The following is a 25542-nucleotide window of genomic DNA, read 5'->3' as shown; positions in this document are numbered from 1 at the left end:
TTTCTTATATTTTACTGCCACTCTGCCCAAGAAATGTCAGAAAACTGCTAACAGCTTCAAAATAGCTAATTTTCCTTTTCTTCTGTTATTTTTTTTCAGAAATCTTGGGACTTTAAAACATATTTATTTGTTTATTTATTTATTTTTGGTCTTTTTTTGAGACAGGGTCTCCCTGTAGCCCCAGCTGTCCTGGAACTCATATGTAGAACAGGCTGGCCTTGAACTCACAGAGATCAGCCTGCCTCTGCCTCCTGAGTGCTGGGATTAAAGGCGTGCACCACCATGTCTGGCAATTATTTTTTTAAATCTCAGTACACTCTAATAATCCAGACACTTGGTCCATAGGTAAGAAAAGGAAAGAAGTTTTGTAACTTATTTCAGGTTTGCACATGTTCATTCATTAATTTATTCAAGTTTGTATATTTTTCTAACATTTGCTGAGTGCCTCTTATGTTCCAGAAAGCACATATTTGATACACTGACAACAAACAAAAAAAAAATCAAGTCACTGTTCTTGTGGATTTTGCATTAACAACCAGTGATAGGGTACATTTAAAATTGGAGTTAGGGGCTAGAGCGATGGCTCAGCGGTTAAGAACATTAGCTGTTCTTGCAGAACGCCCGGGTTCGAATCCCAGCACCAACATGGCAGCTAACAACTGACTGTTAACTCCAGTTCCAGGGGATCCGACAGCCTCTTCTGTCCTCAGTAGGCATTGCACAACATGGGTGCACTTACCTACATGCAGGCACTACACATAAAAATAATAAGTAAAATATTTAAAATAAATAAATAAAATTGGAGTTAATATTTAGCCTATGAAGTTTTTATGAGAATCAAATTCAATTTTACATGTAAAGTGATTAGTTAACAGTCACATAGAAAATGTCAGGCATTTTTACTTTTTACTCTTTTTTTGTGAGAGGGTCTCCCTGTATCCAATTTGCCTGGAACTCCCTATGCAGATGAAGGTGGCCTTGATTTCACAGAGATTCAATCTGCCTGCCTTTGCCTCTGGAGTACTGAGATTAAAGGTGTGTGCCACCATGTCCGGCTAATGTCAGATAATTTTAGTGTGCTTGGGTATGAACCTAGTTCATTTCTGGGGCTATATGCTACTAATTTTTTTTTTACTATTTTATTATTTTTATTCTGTGTTTATGCCTGTATTGCCTGCATGTAGGTAAGTGAACCCGTGTCATGCAATGCCTGTGGAGAACAGAGGAGGCTGTCAGATTCCCTGGAACTGGAGTTACGAACAGTTGTTAGCTGCCACATGGATGCTGGGATTTGAACCCGGGTCTTCTGCAAGAACAGTGTTCTTAACTGATGATCCGTTTCTCCAGCCCCACTACTACTACTATTTCTTAAATGCAGTTTGGAGGAGGAGATGGGTTCCCATTGTGCCCAGGAGGGGCTTGACACCGAGGCACAGAGATACAAGGTTCAGAGAAGTCTTGTCTGCCCTGGGCTTTGAGGACTGAATTTTGTCATGTGATACAGTAGTTATTGCAACCAGAGCAAAACATTTAAGGTGAGGGAAATGGGTGGGAAGTTGAGTCAGCAGCAGTCCTCAGAAGGACAAACTCTGAATTTGGATAGCAGCACCAGAATTCTCTGTTCTTACTATTCAAGTTAGGCTTTTTTTTTTTTTTTTTTTTTTTATCTTTTTGAAGCAGGGTCTCCCTGTAGCCCCAGCTGTCCTGGAACTCACTATGTAGACCAGGCTGGCCTTGAACTCACAGAGATCTGCCTGCCTCTTCCTCCCAAGTGCTGGGACTAGAGGCTTGAGCCAACACATCCGGCAGGGTTCAGGTTAGACTTTTATTGACCTTCTGCTTATACTGATCAAGAATTTAGTAGGTTTCCTATTTCACTTCTGGGATTCATAGGTGAATGCCATATATCTATAGGATTCATAGTCTTCTGGTCGTAGTCTCTGCTGTAATTACCACCTCCACATCTACCATGCCTTTGCTCAGCATCACCATTTGGTCCCTGCCATTCCAGAGTCACTGTAAGGCTTGGCCTACAGAGAACAATCAAGGCTCTTCAGGGATGCTGGGGCTCTTCTTGAAAATCTATTGTATTTCTCAAAATACTGGTGAAAGGTAAGGCTTCTCAAATCTCCTAGAGTATGTAGGTTTTAAGGAACAAATCCACTCCTTTAGTCCAATCTCGCTAAACTTGCAAATCCACCTGTAGTAAGCCAAAGAGATCAGACATTTCTTACTCACTGGCCACCTTTTGTTTCAGTCAGTGGAAGTGTTAGCAACGCCTCCTTGAGCTGCAACATCTAATGCAGAATCTGCTTCAGGAGCTCCTAGCTCCTAGCTTGGCAGGTTTCTTAAACCATTATTCTACATCACATTAGCCATTCCCACACATCTTTCTGCTTGTATTATTGTTGTTGAGACAAGACCTGAGCTCTCACTCTGCAAACTCAGGCTGGTCTTGAACTCAGTATGTAGACACTGCAGGCCTCACTTATAGTCATCCTCCTAACTCTGCCTCCTGAGTGCTGGAATTATAGGCATGCACCATGATGAGCTGTTCTGCTTGTACTTATTAGAATGCTTAAGTTCTCCTAGAGTAAAATGCACCTCATAGGAAACATTTTATACCTCACCTTATTGGCCTTAGAAGCAACAAGGTACTGTAGGAGTGGGTCCTGAAGAAAACCAGTAATGCCTTGCTTGGCTACTACCTCAGGGGAGGACATTACTGGTTCAGGATGCCAGTGCCTCTGGGGATTGGGAGGTCACTTCTGCAGGCAACCAAGGCTTGGAATTGAAGGAGCTCGGTGTTCCCAGCCTCCTCAAGGTCTTTCCTCTAGCTACAAGTGGAGGATATAGCAGCAGGGCAGAAAGGGGTGTTAAAGGAGAGTTAGTAAAGCAGGCTGCGGTAAGGCTTCTCTGTATTCCATTCCATGTTTGGCCGATTAAAGGAGCAGTCATTTTCCCCACTAATAACATAGCATCTTAGCATTCTAAGAATTTACAAAAGTGTAAAAGGCGCAGTAGCCTTGTATTTAATACTACATCCAAAAGAAGGGACAATAATGGGAACCTAGGAGAAGGGTGCAGTACATCTCCTTAAAGGACAAATAGCAAGTGACAGCTGAAACCAGCCACAAGATGGCGAACAAAGAGGCAAAGAAAAGACTCGGCTCACCGCGCATGGGCGAAACCCAGTCTCGCTAACCGCAGACCGTCTCTCTCTCTCTCTCTCTCTCTCTCTCTCTCTCTCTCTCTCTCTCTCTCTCTCTCTCTCTCTCTCTCCCTTTTTCTCTCGCGCCCACTATTTTACTCTTTCTCTCTGTCTCTCTCTCTCTGTCTCTCTTTGTGTGTGTATATGTGTGGTGCTTTCTCTCTCTCTCTCTCTCTCTCTCTCTCTCTCTCTCTCTCTCTCTCTCTCTCTCTCGCTCTCTCTCCCTATTGGCTTGACGCCCAGGCTTTTCCTCTTGCCATTGGCTACTGGCTCCTCCTCTAGGTCAAAACAGCCAATTGCACTTCCCCTGAGAAAAGCCCGCCCTTCCGTAGAGGGGGCGGAGCGGCTTTAAAGGCCGTCCGAGCGTCCAGCGCATGCGCGAGCGTGCACCGTGCCGGTTAAAAGCAGCTCTCAGGGGGCGGTACCACGGTCTATGAATATTGATTACGCACCCGGGCGCCGAGCGTCGAGCCCGCCCCTCTAAGAGTGTGGAGGCTCGCGGCTCCGGCTCCGGCTCGTGATGGGGAAGAAGTCCCGGGCAGTACCCGGCCGCAGGCCCATCCTTCAGCTTTCTCCACCGGGTCCTCGGAGCAGCACGCCGGGCCGGGATCCGGATCCCGACCCCGACCCGGAGCCGGACTCGACGGCGGCGGCAGCGCCCAGCCAGTCCGCCCCGGCGGCCGCAGCTACCGTGACGTCGCCCGTGGTGCCTGCCGCCGGGGTCCCGGAAGACTCGCCTTCGGAAGGTAAGGGCGCGCGGGGGCCCCTGCCTTGGAGTCTGCGCGTCGAAACTCAAGCACCCGGCTTGCGGCCTAGGCTTCTCGGGCCCCTGTGAAGACCTGGCGGGTGAGATCGGCCTCCGAAGCCTGCGTCCACGGAGCCGCGGGGAGGGCTGAAGAGGCCGACCGTGCGCCGCGCCCGGGCCCACCCCGGCGCCACCGTGCGTGCAGGGGTTGCCCGGGAACGTTTGCAATCCACCGGGGCCTGGCACCCCGAGTCTCCCACATGTCTCCTGGCAGTCTGGAAACGCAGAGGGTGGAGGGGCCTTCCACGTGCGAGCCTTGAAGCGGTTGGAGCCTGGCCTGCACAGGGCACACTTTCGTTTTTATTGGAATTGAGACCGCCACTCTTCAGACGGAAACAAACCCTTATTATTACGCCAGACAAAGCATCTGGTACCCCCAGACTCACTGGACTAGTGACAAACCAGTGGGTTCCCCAGCACTTGTGTGGCTTTTTTCCCGGAATGGTACTTGGAAGTAAGAGTAGCAATTGTTACAGGGGTAGGCACCCAAGAAGCTTGGGACCATTTCAAGCCTTAAGAAATAGGTTTCTGCCGGGCGTGGTGGCGCACGCTTGTAGTCCCAGCACTTGGGAGGCAGACGCAGGCGGATCCTTGGGAGTCCAAGGCCAGCCTGGTCTACATAGTGAGTTCAGGTCAGCTGGGACTACAGAGAGACCCTGTCTCAAAAAGACAAAAAGGAAAGAAAAAAAAAGAAATAGGTTTCTTATGAAGTACATAACGTGTGAAAACCTGCAGATTTATTTATGCATGTTGATTGTGAAGAATTGCGGGTGCAATTTTCATAGTGTCTACATTGTTACTGTCGAAGTCACTAAGCGGAGAATGGAAGATTCCAGCTTTTCTGGTTTTTCATCCCCTAATTTGGGTCAGTTATACACCCTGGTTTTAAGTTGATGAAATTCGTATTAGAAAGGTAAGATCTTGATTTGCCATCTACTGTTTTGTCTGGCCTACCGGCTGACTGCAATTTTCTTTTGTTCATATTTTGAATCCAGATGAACAGGAAGTGGTGGTGGAGGTTCCCAAAGTTGTTCAGAATCCTCCTAAACCAGTCATGACTACCAGACCCACAGCCGTTAAGGCAACAGGTATAGGTTTGTTGTTTCTTTTACATCTCTAAAATATCTTTTTAATAAATTCAAATTGAATGTGTACCTGGATTGTCTGTTGAATGCTTAACTGTTGCTAATTTATTATTTCTCATAAAAATAAAGTTTTTCTACTACATGAGGTAGGTACCTCACTGGTAGCGTACTTGCCAGGCAGGTGCAAGGCTCTGGGCTTCATCCTTAGCCTACAAAAAATAATTAACAAAAATATTTTTGTAAGAAATAGCAACAAGGGCCTGGAGAGATGGTTCAGCGGTTAAGACCACTGACTGCTCTTGCAGAGGACCCGGGTTCAATTCCCAGCACCCACATGGCGGCTACGAACTGTCCTTAACTCCAGTTCCAGGGGAATCCGAAGCCCTCCTCTGACCTTCATGGCATTGCATGACATGGGTGCACTCACATACACTCAGGCAATACATTCATACACATAAAATAAAAATAATAAAATACTTAAAAAAAAAGAAAGAAATATCAACAAAGCCCAGCATGGTTGGCGTACACCTTTAGTCCCAGCACTTGGGAGCAGAGGCAGATGGATCTCTGTGAGTTCAAGGCCAGCCTGGTCTACATAGTTCCAGGCTAGCTAGGGCTACAGGGAGACCCTGTCCCCCCCCCCCCCAAAAAAAAAAAGAAATAACAAAAAAAGCCTGGGCAGGGTGGTATATGCCTTTAATCCTAGCACTCAGGAGGCAGAGACAGTGTCAAAAAAAAAAACTTTATGAGGGCTTTCTAGTATGCAAACTTTTTGTTATTTTATGTGTGTGAGTGTATTGCCTACATTTTGTAAGTGCTGTTGTGTTGTGCAGTGCCCAAAGAGGCCAGAAGAAGACATCAGATTCCCTTGGAACTGGAGTTGTGGATAGTTGTTAGCTGCCATGTGGGTGCTGGGAATGGAACCTAGGTCCTCTGCAAGAGTAGCTAGTGTGGTTAACTACTGATCCATTGCTCCAACCCCTAGTAAGCAAACTTTTACTTATTTTTTGGTTTATTTACTGCTATACCTCAATTCCTTTTACCCCCCGCCCCCCACTTCTCAGGTTGTTTGGTGTATGTGTGCACATAATGTGTGCATGTGGAGGCCAAAGGTGGATGTCAGGTACTTTCCTTGGTCGCTGTCCACCTTAATTATTTATTTTTGAGACAGTCCTTCATTTAATTTGGAGCTTGACTATTCATCTAGACCAGCTGGACACTGAACTACAAACTGTCTCTGTGACCCTACAACCCCAGCACTGGAGTACAGATGGTTGACTTTTTTTTTTCTTTTTGAGACAGGGTCTTCCTGTAACTCCAGCTGTCCTGGAATTCACTGTGTAGACCAGGCTGGCCTTGAACTCACAGAGATCCGCCTGCTTTTGCCTCTGGAGTGCTGGAATTAAAGGCATGTGCCACCACGCCCAGCCTTCAGATGGTTGACTTTTTATGCTGGGATCCGAACTGGGGTCTTCCACAAGAACAACCAGTGTCCTTAACTGCTGAGCCATCTCTCCAGCCTCTCTGGTGTTATTTAGGGGAACCAATTATGTCTTTTTATTTTGGTGCTTTATTTACATTCTTTTTCAGGCAGTGACTCGTGGTCTAAGTTGGCCTGGAATTTTCTGTGTAGCTGAGGCGTGCCTTGAACTAGTGATCCCCCAACTTTTACTTCCAAAGTGCTGTAATTGCAGGTGTGTGACACCATACCCAGGTCATTTTAAAAATATTTATTTTTATTTTATGTTTGTGTGTGTATTGCTTGCACATACGTAAGTACACCTGTGTCATGCAATGCCATGGGAGGTCAGAAGAGGGCGTCAGATTCCCTGAAACTGGAGTTGTGGACAGTTGTTAGCCACTATGTGGGTGCTGTGAACCAAACCTGGTCCTCTGCAGGAACAACTAGTGCTCTTAAGCACTGAACTATCTCCAGCCAATATTTGTGGAGCTGAAAATTGCTCCAAATATTTTTAAATTTATCTTTATGTGCATGAGTGTTTTGCCTGCATGTAAGTGCAGTGCCTGTAGAGGCCAGAAGGGGGCATTGGATCTCTTCTTTATTACATTATATTAGCTGAGTAGTACTGTTGATTTTTCTATGATTAAGCAATTTTACATGCTAATACACTGAATATTTTATTTTTTGTATCCTAAATTCATGCCTCCTCATCAGTATATACACTTAGTTTTCAGAGGTTTATGCATTTTGTTCTTATCCTAGTACTTTTTGTTCCTTTAGTATTGTTTCTTGTAATCGCCTACTGCCCCAATCAATCTAAAATAATATTATATCAGTTACTATGCTGTAATCTGTTTTATCAGGCCTCTATTTTATGTATGTGTGGCTTTTATGAGACAGGGTCTCACATACTCCACGTTGGCCTCAAACTTTCTGTTTTTGGGGCTGACCTTGAACTCTTGTCTAATCTTCCCCCCTCCATCTTTGAATTACTGGAATTACAGACATGAGTCACAGTGCTTAGCTGCCTAACTTTTTTTTTTTTTTTTAATATTTTACTGTTTTTATTTTATGTGTATGAGTGTATTGCCCACATGCTGCATGTAGGTAAGTGCACCCATGTCGTGCAGTGCCTGTGGAGAACAGAAGAGACTGTCAGATACCCTGGAACTGGAGTTACGGACAGTTGTTAGCTGCCATGTGGGTACTGGGCTTCAAACCCGGGTCTTCTGCGTGAAGAGTCAGTGATCTTAACCACTGAACCATCTTTTCAGCCCCTCACTGCCTAACTTTTATAAAGCATTTGACTTTGAGTTTAATGCAAGCTTTGTGCTTTTATTTTTAGTTTCCTTAGGCAGTAGTCTCAAAGATGAGGTTAACTAACTAAAGGAAACACAGGGGTGGTTTTATTTGGTTTTATTTTTAGACAGGGTCTTGCCATGCAGCCTTGGCTGGCCTGGAACTTGGCTTTGCCAGACTAGCCTAGAACTCAAAGATCTGTCTGTCTCTCTCTGTCTCCCATGTACTGGGATTAAAGGTGTGCACCCCTGTATCCAACCTCTGAACTTGTGTTTTTGAAGGCAGCTATGCTAACCACGGTACTACCAAACTAAAACTTGAGTTTTGTACTCTTCATACCTATTATTAGATTCTCTCTTAAATACTGAATCGGGTCTGGAGAGATGGCTCAGCAGTTAAGAACACTGACTTTTCTTGCAGAAGACCCGGGTTCGAATCCCAGCACCCACATGACAGCTAACAACTGTCTATAACTCCAGTTCCAGGGAATCCAACAGCCTCTTCTGTCCTCTGCAGGCATTGCACAACACAGGTGCCCTTACCTACATGCAGGCATAACACTCATACACACAAAATAAAAATAATAAATAAAATATTTTTTAAAAAAGAAATACTGAATCATGGGGATGGGAAGATGGCTCAGTGGTTAAGAGTACTGGCTGCTCTTGCAGAGGACCCTGGTTTACTTCTCACCACCCACGTGGCAGCCCACAACCTTCTGAAACTCCAGTTCCATGGGATCTGGCGCCCGCGAAGGTCAGGAGAGACTGCCGGATCCCCGAGGACTGGAGTTACAGACAGTTGTTAGCTGCCATGTGGGTGCTGGGATTCGAACCTGGGTCCTCTGCAAGAACAGCCAGTGCTCTTAACCACTGAACCATCTCTCCACCCCCTATTTCTCGTTTTTTTCTTAAGATATTATTTATGGGGCTGGAGAGATGGTTCAGAGCACTGGCTGTTCTTGCAGAGGACCTGGGTTCAAATCCCAGCACCCACATGGCAGCTAACAACCGTCTGTAACTCCAGTTCCGGGGGATCAGACACCCTCTTCTGTCCCCTGGGCACAGTACGGCACAGGTGCACTTACACACATGTAAGTGTAACACTAATACACATTAAAAAGATGAAATACTGAATCATGGGAACAGGAGAGATGGCTCAGCAGTTAGGAGCACTTGCTGCTCTTCTAGAGGATCCAAGTTTGAATCACAACATCCACATCCAACTCCAGGATATCCGATGCTCTCTTCTGGCCTCTGTCGGCACCTGTACTCATGCACATACCCACATGCAGATGTGCACACCTAAGTATAATTTTAAAAATAAAAGTAGATCTTATTTTAAAAAAAGTTAGGGCCTAGAGAGATGGTTCAGCATGAATACTGAACAGGCTGTGAGCATAACTCAATGATAGGTCACTTTTTTAGCATGTATGAGACCTTGAGTTCTGTCTGCAGCTAGATAGGACATAACTTGATTTGTGGCGTCTCTGACAATGTTAATGAATTTACCAGTTTCCCATAAATGCTGGGATTAGTGAGGGTACTTAATGGCTTTAATCTACTTAGTGATTTTTCATTTACTTTGCTAATTTTTTTCCACTAGCGTGAAACCATATGTGTGTGCATTAGTATGTGAGGGTATACACAGATTTGTGGCATTCTAAAGACAACTTGCAGGAATGTTTCTTTCTACCATATACAGTCCTGGAGACCAGGTGTGGTGGTGCACACCTTTGATCCCAGCACTCAGGAGACAGAGTCAGGCAGATCTCTGTAAGTTGGAGGCCAGCCTGGTCTACATTGCAAATTCCAGGCCAGCTGTGTCTACAGGGAGACCCTGTCTCAAAGAAACAAACAAATAAAAAACTAGGGGTCCTGGGGTGGCAGGCACCTTTACCCATTGAGCCATCTCTTCAGCCCAATTATATTCATCTTTTTTGTGTTCTTGTTTTTGGTGGCTTAGAACTCACTATGTAGACCATCATGCCCAGCTCTTTTTGTTTTGTTTAGTTGTTGTTTGTTTTAGTATTTTATTTTTTAATTTTTTATTTTTTGTCTTTTGAGACAGGGTCTCTCTGTAGCCTCATTGGGCCTGGAACTCTCTATGTAGACCAGGCTGGCCTAAAATTCACAGAGAGCCACTTGCTTCTGCCTCCCAAGTGCTGGGATTAAAGGCATGGACTACCACACCCAGCTTTAGTATTTATTTTTTTATTTTTATGTGTATGAGTATTTCCTGCAGGTATGTAAGTGCACCCGTGTTGTGCAGTTCCCACAGAGGTCAGAAGAGGGCATCAGAGTTCCCTGGAACTAGAGACAAGAATGGTTGCTAGCTGCCATGTGGGTGCTGAGAATTGAACCTGGGTCTTCTGCAAGAACAGCCAGTGCTCTTAACCACTGAGCCATCTCCAGCCCCTCTTTGGTTTTTTGAGACAGGGTGTTACTATATAACCCTAGCTTGCTAGCTTGGAGCTCACTTTGTAGACCAGGCTGGACTTGAATTCACAGATTATATTCATCTTAATGTACTTTAGTTCATGCCACTTCTTGTTGGAATAATCATTAATTGCTTTGTTTTTACCTTTGAAAATCTGTTTCAAGTGCTACACTTTGATTAGCTTAGGTGTTTGAGATACTGTGATTTTTGAGAGTTTCCATTTGTAGTTCAGATTGGCCTAGAACTCACTATGTACCCATCCTGGCCACAAAGTTCTGATCCTCCTCATTCAGCCTCCTAAGTACTGGAATTAAGACATGTCCCAAGTTGCCCAACTTGGAAAAATTTAGGTTATTTGCTTGTTTTTGTTTTTGTTTTGTTTTGTTTTGAGACAGGATCTCCCTGTATCTCCAGCTAGCCTGGAACTCAACTATGTAGACCAGGCTGGCCTTGAACTCAGAGATCCGCCTCCCTCTGCTTCCCGAGTGCTGGGATTAAAGGCGTGCACCACCATGCTGGGCTCCTATTACATGGTTCTTTGATCAAAGAGTTAACATATATATTCAGGAATTAAACAGAATTCCAAAATCAGACTAACCACCAAACTAAGACTAAAGTTGTAGCCTAGTACAGAAGTAAATTTAGACTGGGCGTGGTGGTCCAGGCCTTTAATCCTAGCACTCAGGAGGCAGAGGCAGGTGGATCTCTATGAGTTCAAGGTCAGCCTGGTCTACACAGTGAGTTCAGGCCAGCTGGATCTAGGAGGAGACCCTGTCTCAAAAAACAACAACAAAAAAAAAAGCATGTAATTAGGCCGGGGATATGCCCAATAAAGGCATGAGGGCCAGAGTCGGGATCCTCAGAATGCCTCAGGTAGTAGTATATAGGCTGGTGACCTGCCTTTAATACCAGCGGAAACGGAATCCCCAGAGCAAGCTAACTAGCCAGACTAGCTAAAGCAGTGAGCTCCAGGTTCAACAAGAGACATTACCTTGATACATAAGGTGGAGAGCTATTGAAGAAGATACCCAGTGTCACCCTTGGACCTCATGCATACAACATTCACATGTACTCAAGTATGTATGCCCACACCCATGTGAATATGCACCCATAAATAAAGAGCTGTGATCTGTATATTTTCTTAGATATTCCTAGATGTATTGGCATTGATGTTGCTGATGTTTTCCTTCTTTTTCTAGGAGGTCTTTGCTTACTGGGTACTTATGCTGACAGTGATGATGATGAGAGCGATGCTTCTGAAAAACCAGCCCAATCCAAAGAAGCAAATGGAAACCAGTCAACTGATATAGATAGTACCTTGGCCAACTTCCTCGCGGTTAGTAGTGTTTTGTTTGCATTTTTACTTACTGGAGCCATTTTTGGAATTGAGTCTCAAATGGTTTCCCAGCTTGTAAGCCTATGTATGTCTCTTCTCTGTTTTTCCTCCCATCTTCCTCTATTCCTCCTCGCTTTTGTGTCTGTCTTATTGTAAAGCTTATAGTAAAAAGAAGTAACTGGAGTGTCGCACAGAAGGAGGTGAATTTCTATGAAATTCAGACCAGCTTGTTCTACATACTGAGTTCTAGGCTAGCTGGGACTACATGGAGACCCTCACTCAAAAAACAAAGAAGGAAAAAGAATGGAAGGGTTTGGGGACCTTCCATAATTGGAAAAGGAAAGTTTGAACCTGAGAATTGCACTCTTAGGGTTAAGTGATTACTTTTTTTTTGGTCTTTTTGAGACAGGGTCTCCCTGTAGCCCCAGCTGTCCTGGAACTCACTATGTAGACCAAGCTGGCCTCAAACTCACAGAGATCCACTTGCCTCTGCCTCCCAAGTGCTGGTATTAAAAGCATGCGCCACCACGCCCGGCCAAGTGATTACTTTTTAAAATTCATTTACTCTCTTACTTTATAGCTCTGGCTGGCCTGGAACTTGCTATGCTGTGTAGAACAGACTGGCCTTGAACTCACAGAGATCCACCTACCTTTGCCTCCTGAGTGCTGAGATTAGAGGTGTTTTAAAGGTGTTTGTTTACAAATTCCAGGGTTTTTTTCTTTTCTGGTCTTTTGAGATAGGGTCTCCCCTTAGTCCCAGCTGGCCTGGAATTCACTATAGAGCAAGCTAGCTTTGAACTCACAGAGATCCTCCTGCCTCTGCCTCTCAAGTGCTGGGATTAAAGGTGTATACCACCATGCCAGGCAAATTCCAGGGTTTTATAACATAAAATATATCATATTATTATGCACTTAAGTTTTTCTGAAACAAACCTTGTCTGTAGCCCAGGCTTACCTGGAATTCACTATGTAGCTACCCTGGCTTCAAACTTATGTCATTTCTTCAGTTTTCTTCTGCCTGCCTACCTGCTTGTGTGTCAGTGGAGTCTCACCTTGGCCTGAAACCTGCTGTGTAGACAAGGCTGGCTTGAACTTGCAGGCCTTTGTGCTTCTGCCTGCCAAGGGCTAGGATTTCAGGTTTGAGCTACAGTGCCCAGCCATTTATTGTTTTTTTTTTTTTTTTCATTCTACAGGAGATTGATGCCATAACAGCTCCTCAGCCTACAGCTCCTGTAGTAGCTTCTGTTCCACCTCCAACTCCACCTCGACCAGAACCAAAGGAAGCAGCGTCCTCTGCCCTTTCATCTACCACATCAAATGGAACAGACTCAACCCAGACACCAGGGTGGCAGTATGATACTCAGTGTTCACTGGCCGGAGGTGTGTTCCCTTGTTGTTTCAAGTAATCCTCAGACATGTTTTAGGCATGGCCTTCCTAAACAGAACAGGACCTTACAGATACTTTAACTCTTGACTTCAGGGTTCTGACCTTTTGAATACAGTATTTGGAAGATGGTAGATAGGCTAATGGTCTTAGTAACATTTAACATTTTATTTCAGGTGAATAATGAAAGCCATTATTTTGAATAGTGTTTTGAGGCTCAAAATAAGTTTTTGAGTATCAGGTTGCTTTTAGCCCTGTGTGCAAAGGTAATTTAAATATATATTGGAAAATTAACTTGATTAGAGCCAGGAATGGTAGCTCATGCCTTTTAATTCCAGCACTTGGGAATCAGAGGCAGGTGGATCTCTGTGCATTCAATCAAGGCCAGCCCTGTCTCAAAAAGACCAAAACAACAAAAAATAACTTTTGGAGTTAAACCAATGATTCTGTGTTGGGGTAGAGGAGTTGTCCCAGGGAACAGTTGACATTGTTTGAAGATTTTTGTTGTTATCACAGTCCAGAGGGGTTTCTGTTTGGTACAGACTAGGAATGCTACTAAACATGGTACACAGATTTGAGAAACCCTGTGTTGAGTTGTGGCTTTAGAGCTGGCTTGAGATAAAAGAGTTGTTGCAGGGCTTTGTATCTAAAAATCTGTTTCATTTTCTCATAGTTGGAATTGAGATGGGAGATTGGCAAGAAGTCTGGGATGAGAACACAGGTTGTTATTATTACTGGAACACACAAACAAATGAAGTGACTTGGGAGTTACCCCAATATCTTGCCACCCAGGTACAGGGATTACAGCATTACCAGCCAAGGTAAGGATAGGCTTGAGCAAGAAATTATGTAGAAGAAAATCAAGAATCTTATTTTCTGCTACAGGTAATTGTCTTTTTCTCTTTGTTTATTTTCAGTTCTGTAACAGTTACTGAAGCTAGTTTTGTAGTAAATACAGACGTATATATGAAGGAAAAAACAGTTCCTGTTTCCAGTACTAAAAGTGGACCAGTCATAGCCAAACGAGAAGTTAAAAAGGTCAGTATTATAATTATTACACTTGCTTATTTGTAAATCAAGTAAGCTTAATATGGTAATGTTTTTACAACACAGATGTGTTTCTAGTTTTACTCAATCTATTTCTGTATTGTACATCATTTATAGCAGTTATCAACTCATCAGTGGTTCTTTCAGAGCTTTAGAGTGCTATAGAAGCTACATGGGTCATCTTAGAAGGAAAGCAACTGTAATGTATATCACATTGGTAAATTTTCATGAACTGTTTGAATATACCTAGAACCTAGGTTCCTGCCCCCATTTCAAACCCAAACCTGATTATGTTGTGTCTTCCAAAACCCCATGTCCTTGGGCAAACTGGCCCCCTAACTCTGTAACAGTATAAAAGGAAAACAGCAAACAGCTAAGGATATTAAAAACATGAGGAGCCAGGCGTGGTGGCGCACGTCTTTAATTCCAGGAGGCAGAGGCAGGTGGATCCCTGTGAGTTCAAGGCCAGCCTGGTCTACAAAGTGAGTTCCAGGTAAACTGGGGCTACAGGGAGACCATGTCTCAAAAAAAAAAAAAACCAAAAACAAACGTCATGAGGAACCAGAGAGATCTCTACTCATTGGGTAAGAGTACTTGTTGGCTAGGCTAACAGCCTGAGTTTCATCCCCCAGGACCCACATTGTGGAGGAAGAAAACCAGCTCTGCATGCACAACAGACACACTTAATGAATGTAACAAAAAGGAATATTTGGGGGAGGCTGGCAAAATGGCTCAGTGGTTAAGAGCACTGGCTGCGCTTCAGAGGACCCAGGTTCAGTTCTCAGAGCTGACATGGATACTAGCAGCTGTCTGTAACTCCAGGTCCAAGGGATGTGATGTCCTTGTCTCACCTCCACAGGTATTGCATACACAGGCATACTTAAATGTATGCAAGCAAAACACTTAATACATATTAAATAAATAAATATTGTACCCTTGAGAAGAGCTAGAAAGTAAACTGCAACAAAGGTTACTATTGTTTATCCCATGATACACAACTGCCTGCAGTGGAGCTGGGCATATGGCTCATGCCTTTATTCCCAGCAGCTGGGAGGCAAGGCAGGCGGATCTGAGGTGAAGGCCAATCTGGTCTGTGTGGCAGTCTCCAGGCCAGTGCCCCTTCCCCCACCCCTGAAAAAAAAATGCCTACAGTGGGAATGGTAAGTTAGAAATTCAGCCATGGGAAGCTCATCAACAGAGAGATCAGTGGGGACCTGCAGCTGAATACCTCAGTTTCCCCAGTTTTCTGCTGGATGTTTGTAAGCTCCCGATTTGATGGTGTCACCTTTGTTTGCTCTCAGGCTACTCTAGTTGTCTACACTGCATGTTATGAACTCTTGTTTGATGATGTTTTACTGTCTGCTGCTTCTTTTTGTTCCTTGCTATTTATTATTCTACGTTAGCTTGCCCCCTAGGATATTTTTAAAATAAAAAGATCAGGGCTGGAGAGTGGCTCAGGGTTAAGAGTAGTAGCTACTCTTACAGATGACTCGGGTTTGATTCCCAGCACCTACATGTCAGCTAACAACTGTCCTTAACTCCAGTTCCAGGAGATCCAGCTTGCCTTCTTCTGATCTCCTAAAGCATTGCACAACATGGGGGCACTTACATACATGCAAGTAAAACACTCATACACATAAAATAAAAAGACCAACTACCTTAATCCAAGTGTTATGGCACATACCTGTAATCCCAGCAGGTAGGTGGTAGAAGCAGAAAGAGCTAAAAAATAGGCCACCATGAGATATATCTATACATCAAGACCATGTTTCAAAGAAACCAGAAAAAGAATCAACTGCTTTTAAAATTAAAAACTCATTGATAGAGAGGTGGCTCAGCATTTAGTAGAGCTTCTTGCTCTTCCAGAGGACCAGGGTTTGGTTCCCAGGATGTCAAGTGGGTAGCTCACAACTACCTGTAACTCCAGCAGCATGCAGGGCATCTGACAACCTCTTCTGGCCTCCTTGGGCACCTGCACACAGATGGGATGCACAAACACACACAAATAGAAATACTTTTATTTATTATTATTATTTTTTTTGGTCTTTTTGAAACAGAGTCTCCCTGTAGCCCCAGCTGTCCTGGAACTATGTAGACCAGGCTGGCCTTGAACTCACAGAGATCCACCTGCTTCTGCCTCCGGAGTGCTGGGATTAAAGGCATGTGCCACCATGCCTGGCAGAAATAAATTTTTTTAAAGTTTATTTGGGGGCGTGGAGAGATGGTCCATTGATTAAGAGCACTAGCTGTTCTTGCAGAGGACCTGCGTTCTATTCCCAGCACCCACATGGCTAAAAATCATCTGTAATTCCAGTTCCAGGGGATCCGACACCCTCGTGGGCATTGCATGACATAGGTGCACATGTAGGCAATACACTCAAACACATAAAATAAAAATAATAAATATTAAAAACAATTTAAAACTATATTTGAAGAAAATAAAAAATTACCTCAGAATGACTGGCCCTTATCCAGAATATTTTAGATTTTTTAGATGTTAAAGTAATTGCATGTATATAAATATGTCTTATGTATGGAACCCAAATTAAATAATTTATTCATATTTCTTATACCCTACATACACAAAGCATGAAAGTAATTTCATACAATTTTTTTTTTTTAACATTTATTTATTTGGGAAGAGGGCATGTGCCACATTGCATGTTGGAGTTCAGAGGACAACTTGCTGATAGCAGTTTTCTCTCACCATGTGAGTTCCAGAGATTGAACTCAGGTTGTCAGGCTTTATGGAAGTGCTTTTACCTGCTGAGTGTCTCCTAGGTCTTACATTTTCACTGCAGCCCCACATACAGGGTCTAGTGTGGAATTTTCCACCGGTGTCCTGGTACTCAGGAAGTTCAATTTTATAGTATTTTTGTTTTTGGATTAGAGGTATTTATACTAGTGAAAGCTAAGTATTTCTTTAAAATGGCATTCTTTCTTTTAAAAAAAATTTACTATTTTTATGTGTATGAGTATATTGCCTGCATGTGGGTAGCTGCACCCATGTTGTGCAGTGCCCATGGAGGTCAGAAGAGGCAACAGATCCCCTGAAATTTTGAGTTACAGACGGTTGTTAGCTGCCATGAGGGTGCTGGGAATTGAACCCAGTTCCTCTGCAAAAAGATCCAGTGTCCTTAACCACTGAGCCATCTTTTCAGCCCCTAAAATGGCATTCTTTAGGGACCTTTTTTTTTTTGAGACAGGGTCTCCCTGTACTCTAGCTGGCCTGGAACTCATTATGTAGACCAGGCTTGAACTTGCAGAGATCAACCTGCCTCTGCCTCCCAAGTGCTGGGATTAAAGGAGTGTGCCACCACTCCCAGCTAGAGACTTTTTTTTTTTTTTTTTTTTTTTTGAGAAAGGGTCTCCCTGTAGCCCCCACCTGTCCTGCAACTCACTATGTAGACCAGGCTGACCTTGAACTCACAGAGATCCGCCTGCCTCTGCCTTTTGAGTGCTGGGATTAAAGGCATGCACCACCATGACCAGCTAGAGACAATTTTATAAAGTAATTTTAATTAGACTAGATGTAGTGAGGCACCTGACAAGTGTATTAAGCCCTGTCTTAAATCTCAAACCTCACAACCAAAAAAAATTAAAGCTTTACATTTCTGTGGAGTTAAATAATAAATAACTAATTATAATCGGATGTTTTTGTTTCAGACAGTGTGTGTCATGTAGCTCAGACTGCCCTCAAACTCTTTGTAGTTGAAGATGACCTTTTATTTTATTTTTTTGTTTGTGTGTTGTTTTATATTTTGACAAGGTGTTCTGTGTAGCTCTGACAAGCCTGCAGCTGACTTTATACTCTTTTAATTCTTCTCCATCTCTCCAGTTGGAATATAGGCATGGACTGCTACATCCAGCTTAAACTTAACATTTTATTTTAGAAATATTTTACTTTCCATTAAGTCCTCTTTGAAGCATTTATGAAGTTTTTTCATCTTATAGAGGAGGTAAAGAGGTAGGTGAAGATTTATGTGGTCATGTGTTGACAAGATGCTAATGTGACATCTTCTCCTGCTTCCTTCTAGCTTCCTTTTTGATACTCAGCAGATGGGGAGAGATAGTTTAGTCTTACTCAGAACTAGATTCTCGTTCAACCACTGCCTTCCTAAAGCTTATTTCCTTTGCGTACATGTAATGGCATAAACATACTAATATGTTGGGTGCAGATGGTTCTGTGACACATTCAGTGAACTAAAAATACAGTTAATAGGAATAATTGAATATAAACCCAAGAGAGATTCCTTTGGTAAGAACAAATGATTTTATTCTTTATAGGAAGTAAATGAAGGAATTCAGGCTCTTTCCAACAGTGAGGAGGAGAGGAAGGGAGTGGCAGCAGCCCTGCTTGCTCCTTTATTGCCTGAGGGAATAAAAGAAGAAGAAGAAAGATGGAGAAGAAAAGTCATTTGTAAAGAAACAGAGTCTGTTTCAGAGGTGAAAGAAACAAGTACAACAGCAGAAGAAGCAATGCCAGTTGCAAAGCCATCAGAAGTTACACTGGACAGTATAGAAGACCCTTCTCTGGAGGATCTTTGCAGTGTTGTTCAATCTGGGGAAAGTGAGGAAGAAGAGGAACAAGATACCCTAGAGCTGGAGCTAGTTTTGGAAAGGAAAAAAGTAAGTTTTTGAAGGCTTTGTGTTAGTTAACCTTTCTCGTCACTCTGACAGAATATTTGATAAAAGAATCTTAAGGAAGGAAGGGCTGTTTGACTCACAGTTGAGGGTATAGCCCCTCACCATGGGGAAGGCATTGAGAGTGGCTCTAGCTGTGGAGGTGGAACATGAGAGCTTGTCACCTTGTGTCCATCCAGTCGGGAAGCAAAGAGGTGAAAGCTGGTACTGAGTTGTGCCCCCCATACCTTTTATTCATTCTGGGACCCAGCTCATGGGGTCATGCTGCCCAAATTCAAGGTGGGTCTTCACTCAGGTAAACCTCTTTTGAAACACCCTTACAGACACCCAGAGGTCAATCTGTTATTCCAAATCCAGCTAAGTTGATAATGAGGATTTACCATCACAGATTTGAAGAACATTTCTCTCCTTAGTAATATCATCCTTAGGGATCGTTATGCTCAACTTAAAACCATTATTAGGCTTTTGATTTTTCTTATCCCTTCATCTAAGTATTTCCAAGTTATCACAGTGAAACTTGTAAACTATGGGAATTGTGGTTGTTTTAGTATCTGGTAGTGTTTTTTGTAATTGTCAAACAATAAATGGGTCTTGAGATAGTAGAATTATGAGGCAGTTGTAATTCCTTGTGTCTATTAGGAGGTAAAGGTTGAGACTAGGTCTTAATGTGTACCTCATACTGGCTTTAATTTAAATAAAATAAAAAAAAATACTTCCTCTTCTCAAGTTTTAAATTATAAGAACAGTCATGACTGTCATTCTTGCTACTCAGAGTACTTAACCGCTGGTAAGTAGTTAATGTCATGCTAACTTTATTGGCATATTCTTTGTAGGCAGAGTTACGAGCCTTGGAGGAAGGAGATGGTAGTGTGTCAGGGTCTAGTCCGCGTTCTGATATCAGCCAGCCAGCATCTCAGGATGGAGTGCGTAGACTTATGACTAAAAGAGGAAAATGGAAGATGTTTGTTCGAGCTACAAGTCCAGAATCCACCAGCCGGAGTTCTAGTAAAACTGGACGAGAGACTCCAGAAAATGGAGAAACTGGTAATTTTGTGCTTCCCTCTCCTCTGCCTCCTGTGCTAAGACTTGAAACAGGCCCAGCAAGCCCTATACTAAGCTTCATTCTCAGACTACATGAAACTTAATAGAGTTGAACTGTGGAGGGTAAGCCTTCCATGTTTCTTTCATTCCCTCTTAAGCAATAGGAGGGAAATGGCACTCTTTAAAAAATTTATTTATTTATTTATTGGTCTTTTTGAGACAGGGTCTCCCTGTAGCCCCAGCTGTCCTGGAACTCACTGTGTAGACCAGGCTGACCTCGAACTCATAGAGATCCTCCTGTCTCTGCCTCCCAAGTGCTGGAATTAAAGGTGTGCACCACCACACCTGGCTTATTATTTTTATTTTATGTGTACGAGTGTATTGCCTGCATGTATGTGAGTGTACCTGTTTTGTGCAATGCTGCAGAGGTCAGAAGAGGGCTTTGGATTCCCCTGGAACTGGAGTTAAGGACGGTTCGTAGCTGCCATGTGGGTGCTGGAAATCAAACCCAGGTCCTCTGCAAGAGCAGCCAGTGCTCTTAACCATTGAGCCATCTCTCCAGCCCTGGAAATGGCACTTTTATTCTTTGGGAAAATCCGAAAAAGAAAGCTTCCTTCCATATCTTTTTCCTGTTCTACCTGCAGTAGAGGAGTAAGAGTTGGAGAGGATGGTGTTCATTAGGTGCTGGCTTCATTATAAAGTAGGGATTGTTTCTCTTTCAATAGCAGAAAACACGATTATCCCACCTTTTAGTTTAATTTTTAAAATTATCTTTGTGTATGATTTGTATGTGGGTGCACATGTGCATGGTGTGTGTGTGTGGAGGTCAGAGAACAATTCTGTGGGGTCAATTCTCTCTATGTAGGTTCTAGGGGTTAAACTGGGTCATCAGGCTTGACCTAGCTTGCTGACTCACTGGCTTCTGTCCCACCTTTTTGTTACTTGCCACAGAAATTGCCGATTTGTGTAAGGCCCAAGGAGCTTTCTACCAGGTGGTAATCAGAGAGGGCAAGCCTCATCTCATGGTTTTTCCTGTAGACATTGCTGTTTTTTGTTTTTTTTTCTTTTTGTCTTTGAGACAGGGTCTCCCTATAGCCTCAGCTGTCCTGGAACTCACTATGTAGACCAGGCTGGCCTTAAACTCATAGAGATCTGCCTGCCTCTGCCTCCCAAGTGCTGGGATTAAAGGTGTGAGCCTCCATGCCTAGCTTCTTTTGCTTTTTGAAACAGGTTCTATGTGTTATCCAGACTTGTCTTGGATTCATGGCAGTCCTGCCCCAGCTTCCTGAGTATGAGCCACCATGCCTGGCTGTTTCTCTTTCTTCATGTACATTTATAGTGGTGTGTGTATGTATCTTAATTGAATTTTACCATATTTAAAACTTGTATCATGTAAATTATTTTCACTTAATGCTTTAAAATCATTGTTTTTATTGTTTATTCATTTATTTGTTTTGAAGACAAGGTCTCACTATGTAGCCCTAGCTGTGCTAGAACTCAGATTCCACCTGGGTACCCTCTTCCAGTGCCCCCCACCCTCACTCTGTGCTGGTGTGCACCACTATGCCCAACTAAAATCATTGTTTCTAACCTGTGAATGGTTGAAATGCTTAACTCTCTCCTTATTAATGTATATTTTTAATGTGTCCATGTTTTACACTTAATACAAATAACAATGTTCTTGAGTTTTTTTGTTTTTAATAATAAATAACCTATAGACCACCAAAATCTCCATCAGTGAAATTCTAAGCAGCAGTGCAGAAATAAACCAACCCTAAGTCACTGTGCCAGGATAGGGGGGGCGATGGACATGAACAACATGGACAGACACGACAAATAGACAAATGCACATGCTGATGTTCAGTGCATGTATGTCAAAGAACAGGCAAAAGTTTGTGGTTAACAATCTGCCCCTTATGAAACTTAAGGGTGACAATGACATTAACAGGATAGAAGTCATATTAGGTATGAAGGTTGATGGTAGAGTTACAACATTTTTTTCTTTTCTTTTTTTTTTTTTTGGTCTTTTTGAGACAGGGTCTCCCTGTAGCCCCAGCTGACTTGGAACTCACTGTGTAGACCAGGCTGACCTCGAACTCACAGAGATCCGCTTGCCTCTGCCTCCCAAGTGCTGGGATTAAAGGCATGCACCACCACACCTGGCCAGAGTTACAGCATTTTTGGGACATTCTATTAAGCCAGAGTATAGTTCCTCCTTTGTTCAAACTATGTTATACATATCTTTCAAGGTGTTCAATAATGTACAAACTAATAAACATTCTGGTACATATCTTTTTACACATTTTAGTGTCACTATAGGTAGATTCTAAGTTGTACTTATCTTGGGCATGTGTGTATTTTAATCTCACTTAATTATCCTTTAAAATATCCCAGTCAGTTACAGTAGTGCTCAAAATTGTCCTTGTACCTGCCACTAGATACAATATATTTTTTAAAAATATTTTATTTATTTTGTGTGTATTCGTGTATTGCCTGCATGTAGGTAAGTGCACCCATGCAATGCCGGTGGAGGACAGAGGAGGCTGTTGGATCCCCTGGGACTGGAATTATGGACAGTTGTTAGCTGCCATGTGGGTGCTGGGATTTGAACCCGGGTCTTCTTCAAGAACAGTCAGTGTTCTTAACTATGGAGCCATCTCTCCAGCCCTGATACAAGATTTTTAATATATGATTCTGTTATAAATTGATAAGTACGACTAATAGATTGTGTTTCAAGTCATTTGAAAATGTAGAAAAAATAGGGCTTGGCAATATGGCTCAATGGTAAAGGCATTTACTGCCTGACAATGCAAGCCTGACCTAAGTTTGATCCCTGGATCCCCATAAAGGTGGAAGGAAGGTGTTGTTTTTTTTTAAATGTGTATGAGTGTGTTGCCTGCATGTGTGTAAATGCACCTGTGTTGTGCAATGCCACAGAGGTCAGAAGAGGGCGTCAGAGTCCCCTGGAACTGGAATTAAGGCCAGTTCTTAACTGCCATGTGGGTGCTGGGAATCGAACCCTGGTCCTCTGCAAGAGCAGCCAGTATACCCTTAGCCACTGAGCCATCTCCAGCCCTGGAAGGAAGTTTTTGAGAGGCGCTGGAGAGATGGCTCGGCATTAAGAGCACTGGCTGCTCTTGCAGAGGACCTGGGTTCGAGTCCCAGCACCCTCATGGTGGCTAACAACTATCCATAACTGCAGTTCGAAGCCCTCTTCTGACCTCTTCGAGCATTACATGACACAGGTGCACCTACCTACATGCAGGCAGTAAAATCATACACATTAAATAAAAATAATAAATTTTTAAGTTTTGGAGTCAAGGTCTCACTATTGTAGCCCTGGCTGGCCTGGAACTCAGAGATCTCTGCCTCTTCTGCCCCCTGAGTACTGGGATAGGCATATGCCACCACTCCCTATAGTAAAATTTTATAAAAGAAACAAAGCATAAGGGTAGGTGTTACAGTACATGACCATAATTCTCATGCTTGGGATGTAGAGGCAGGAGGATCACAGGTTTCAGGTCAGCCTGGCTTCAGAGTGAGATCCTATTGTAGTTGCATTTTGTTTTGTTGTAGAGTTTTGAGACATGGTCTTGCTATGTATTCCTGGCTGGCCCAGAACCTCATATATAGTTGATGGTAACTGAACTTCTGGTTTTCCTACCTCCCTCTTCCAAGTATTGGGATCATAGGTCTGTGCCACCATGTCAAGCATGAAGAAATCAGAGAAAGAAATGGGATCTCGGCCAGATTGCCTCAACTGGCCCAGAATTTCAGGGCTCACAGTTCTCTTGTGGCCCGATTTCCAGAGTAACTGATAGTGCAGGTATAGACAACTTTATCTGTCTAGATTGTCTATAGGTCTCATTCAGTTCAGGCAGATAGTTGGATGGGTTTGGTGGCAGAGTCTTTGTTTTTAAGACAGGGAATTGCTCCGAAGTCCAAGTGGTATGAAACTCAGAGTCTTCCTTGCCTTGGTTTCTTGAGTTGATGGCATTACTGGTGTGACCTACCACACCTGGCAATTGAATCTTTAAAGTCATTGCTACTTCTGGGTGAGGTAGCACATGCCTTTGCTCCCAGCAGAGGCAGGCAGATCTCTGAGATCAAGGCCAGCCTGGTCTACATAGCCTGGTGTACATAGCAAGTTCCAGACCAGCTGGGGCTACAGAGGATCCTGTCTCAAAAAAAGGACCCCCCCCCCAAAAAAAAAAAACACACACAGTAAATGCTGCTTTGTTTTGTTTTGTTTTTTGTTGTTGTTGTTGTTATTGTTTTTTTTTTGTTTTTTTTTTCATTTTTTGGTCTTTTTGAGACACAGTCTCCCTGTAGCCCCAGCTGTCCTAGAACTCACTGTGTAGACCAGGCTGGCCTTGAACTCACAGAGATCTGCCTGCCTCTGCCTCCCGAGTGCTGGGATTAAAGGCGTCCGCCACCATGCCTGGCTTGTTTTTTTTAAATATTTTATATTTTTATTTTATGTGTATGAGTGTATTGCCTGCATGTATGTGAGTGCACCCATGTTGCGCAATGCTGAGGAGGTCAGAAGAGGGCTTCGGATTCCCTTGGAACTGGAGTTAAGGACAGTTCGTAGCTGCCATGTGGGTGCTGGGAATCAAACCCAGGTCTTCTGCAAGAGCAGTCAGTGCTCTTAACCGCTGAGCCATCTCTCCAGACCCTGGTTTTGTTTTTGTTTTTTTTTTTGTTGTTTTTTTTTTGTCTTTTTGGGACAGGGTCTCCCTGTAGCCCCAGCTGTCTTGGAACTCACTATGTAGACCATGCTCACCTGGAACTCACATAGATCCGCCTGCCTCTGCCTCTGCCTCCCAAGTTGCTGGGATTAAAGGCGTGCGCCACCACACCCGGCCCCTTGGTTTGTTTTTTTAAAGCCTTTCTCCTGCTCCATTTGACAAAGAATCCCTATGTATTCGGGCCATTAATTGTGGTACTGGTGAGATAGATGGATCTCTAAGTTCAAGGCCAGCCAGGGCTACACAGTGAGATCTTATGTCCAAAACAAAAAATTCCTGTGTATTCCAGGTTTGCTAACTTACTTTTGTAAGTAATTGAAGTGGTGGTATTCTGGAGGAAAGATTAGAAAAGATGATAAAGAGAAAAGGAAAGCAGAACCTGTAATCAATACAGTAGACAGCATAACTATATATAGTCAACATTTTAAGGATACATTTTTGAGGGTTGATTGACAGGTTATTCGAACTTTAACAAAGTTAAAGGCAAAAGATAACTTTTAGGTGTCTGCTTCAAGGGGAATAAGTATGCTTTGAAACTCTCTTTGTTTCTTTGACTTAATATTTTTTTGTGTGTATGTGTGTTTGGTTTGGTTTTTGCAGCAATTGGTGCTGAAATTTCAGAAAAAATAGATGAAAATTCAGACAAAGAAACAGAAGTAGAAGACTCTTCAGAGAAGATAAAAGTACAAACAGCACCTAAAGTAGAAGAAGAACAAGATTTGAAAGTATGTCTATTCATGTAACTTTCCCCCCATTGGGGGGTATAGGGTATTGTATAGCCCAAGCTGTCCTGAAATTCCAGATTGTCCTCCCACAGCCTCCCAAGTACTGGGATTACAGGCTCAGCCATAAACTGCTTTCTGTTAGCAAGTTATAAATCTTTTACTATGTTCAAACCTAAAATTTTCACTTTGTTAGATTACAAGTTCTCATTTAAGGCTGAAAAGGGACTTTTTTTTTTTTTTTTTTTTTTTTTTTCCTGTCTTTTTGAGACAGGGTCTCCCTGTAGCCCCAGCTGGCCTGGAACTCAGTATGTAG

At 43.1% G+C, this 25542-nt stretch overlaps 1 protein-coding gene across 2 annotated transcripts in view; it reads left to right on the top strand.

Annotated features, from left to right (window-relative positions):
• Positions 1 to 3496: 3496 nt before the first annotated feature.
• Fnbp4 (formin binding protein 4) overlaps positions 3497 to 25542 on the top strand; it is a 40675-nt gene continuing 18629 nt past the window's right edge. Inside the window, exons 1-9 of one of the 2 annotated variants that reach the window (XM_008843630.2) lie at positions 3497 to 3957; positions 5012 to 5104; positions 11501 to 11637; positions 12831 to 13017; positions 13695 to 13842; positions 13939 to 14059; positions 18356 to 18697; positions 19546 to 19756; positions 25105 to 25229. In XM_008843630.2, the coding sequence (XP_008841852.1) occupies positions 3732 to 3957; positions 5012 to 5104; positions 11501 to 11637; positions 12831 to 13017; positions 13695 to 13842; positions 13939 to 14059; positions 18356 to 18697; positions 19546 to 19756; positions 25105 to 25229 (1590 nt within the window). In that variant the 5' untranslated portion in view covers positions 3497 to 3731. Of the gene's footprint in view, positions 3958 to 5011; positions 5111 to 11500; positions 11638 to 12830; positions 13018 to 13694; positions 13843 to 13938; positions 14060 to 18355; positions 18698 to 19545; positions 19757 to 25104; positions 25230 to 25542 lie in introns of both variants that reach the window. The other variant, XM_029568557.1, reaches the window with a different exon arrangement.

The sequence above is a fragment of the Nannospalax galili genome, unplaced genomic scaffold, assembly GCF_000622305.1.
Source record: "Nannospalax galili isolate Female #2095 unplaced genomic scaffold, S.galili_v1.0 scaffold1200, whole genome shotgun sequence".
NCBI classification, from domain to species: domain Eukaryota; kingdom Metazoa; phylum Chordata; class Mammalia; order Rodentia; family Spalacidae; genus Nannospalax; species Nannospalax galili.
This window is presented reverse-complemented; position numbering and strand designations above follow the sequence as displayed.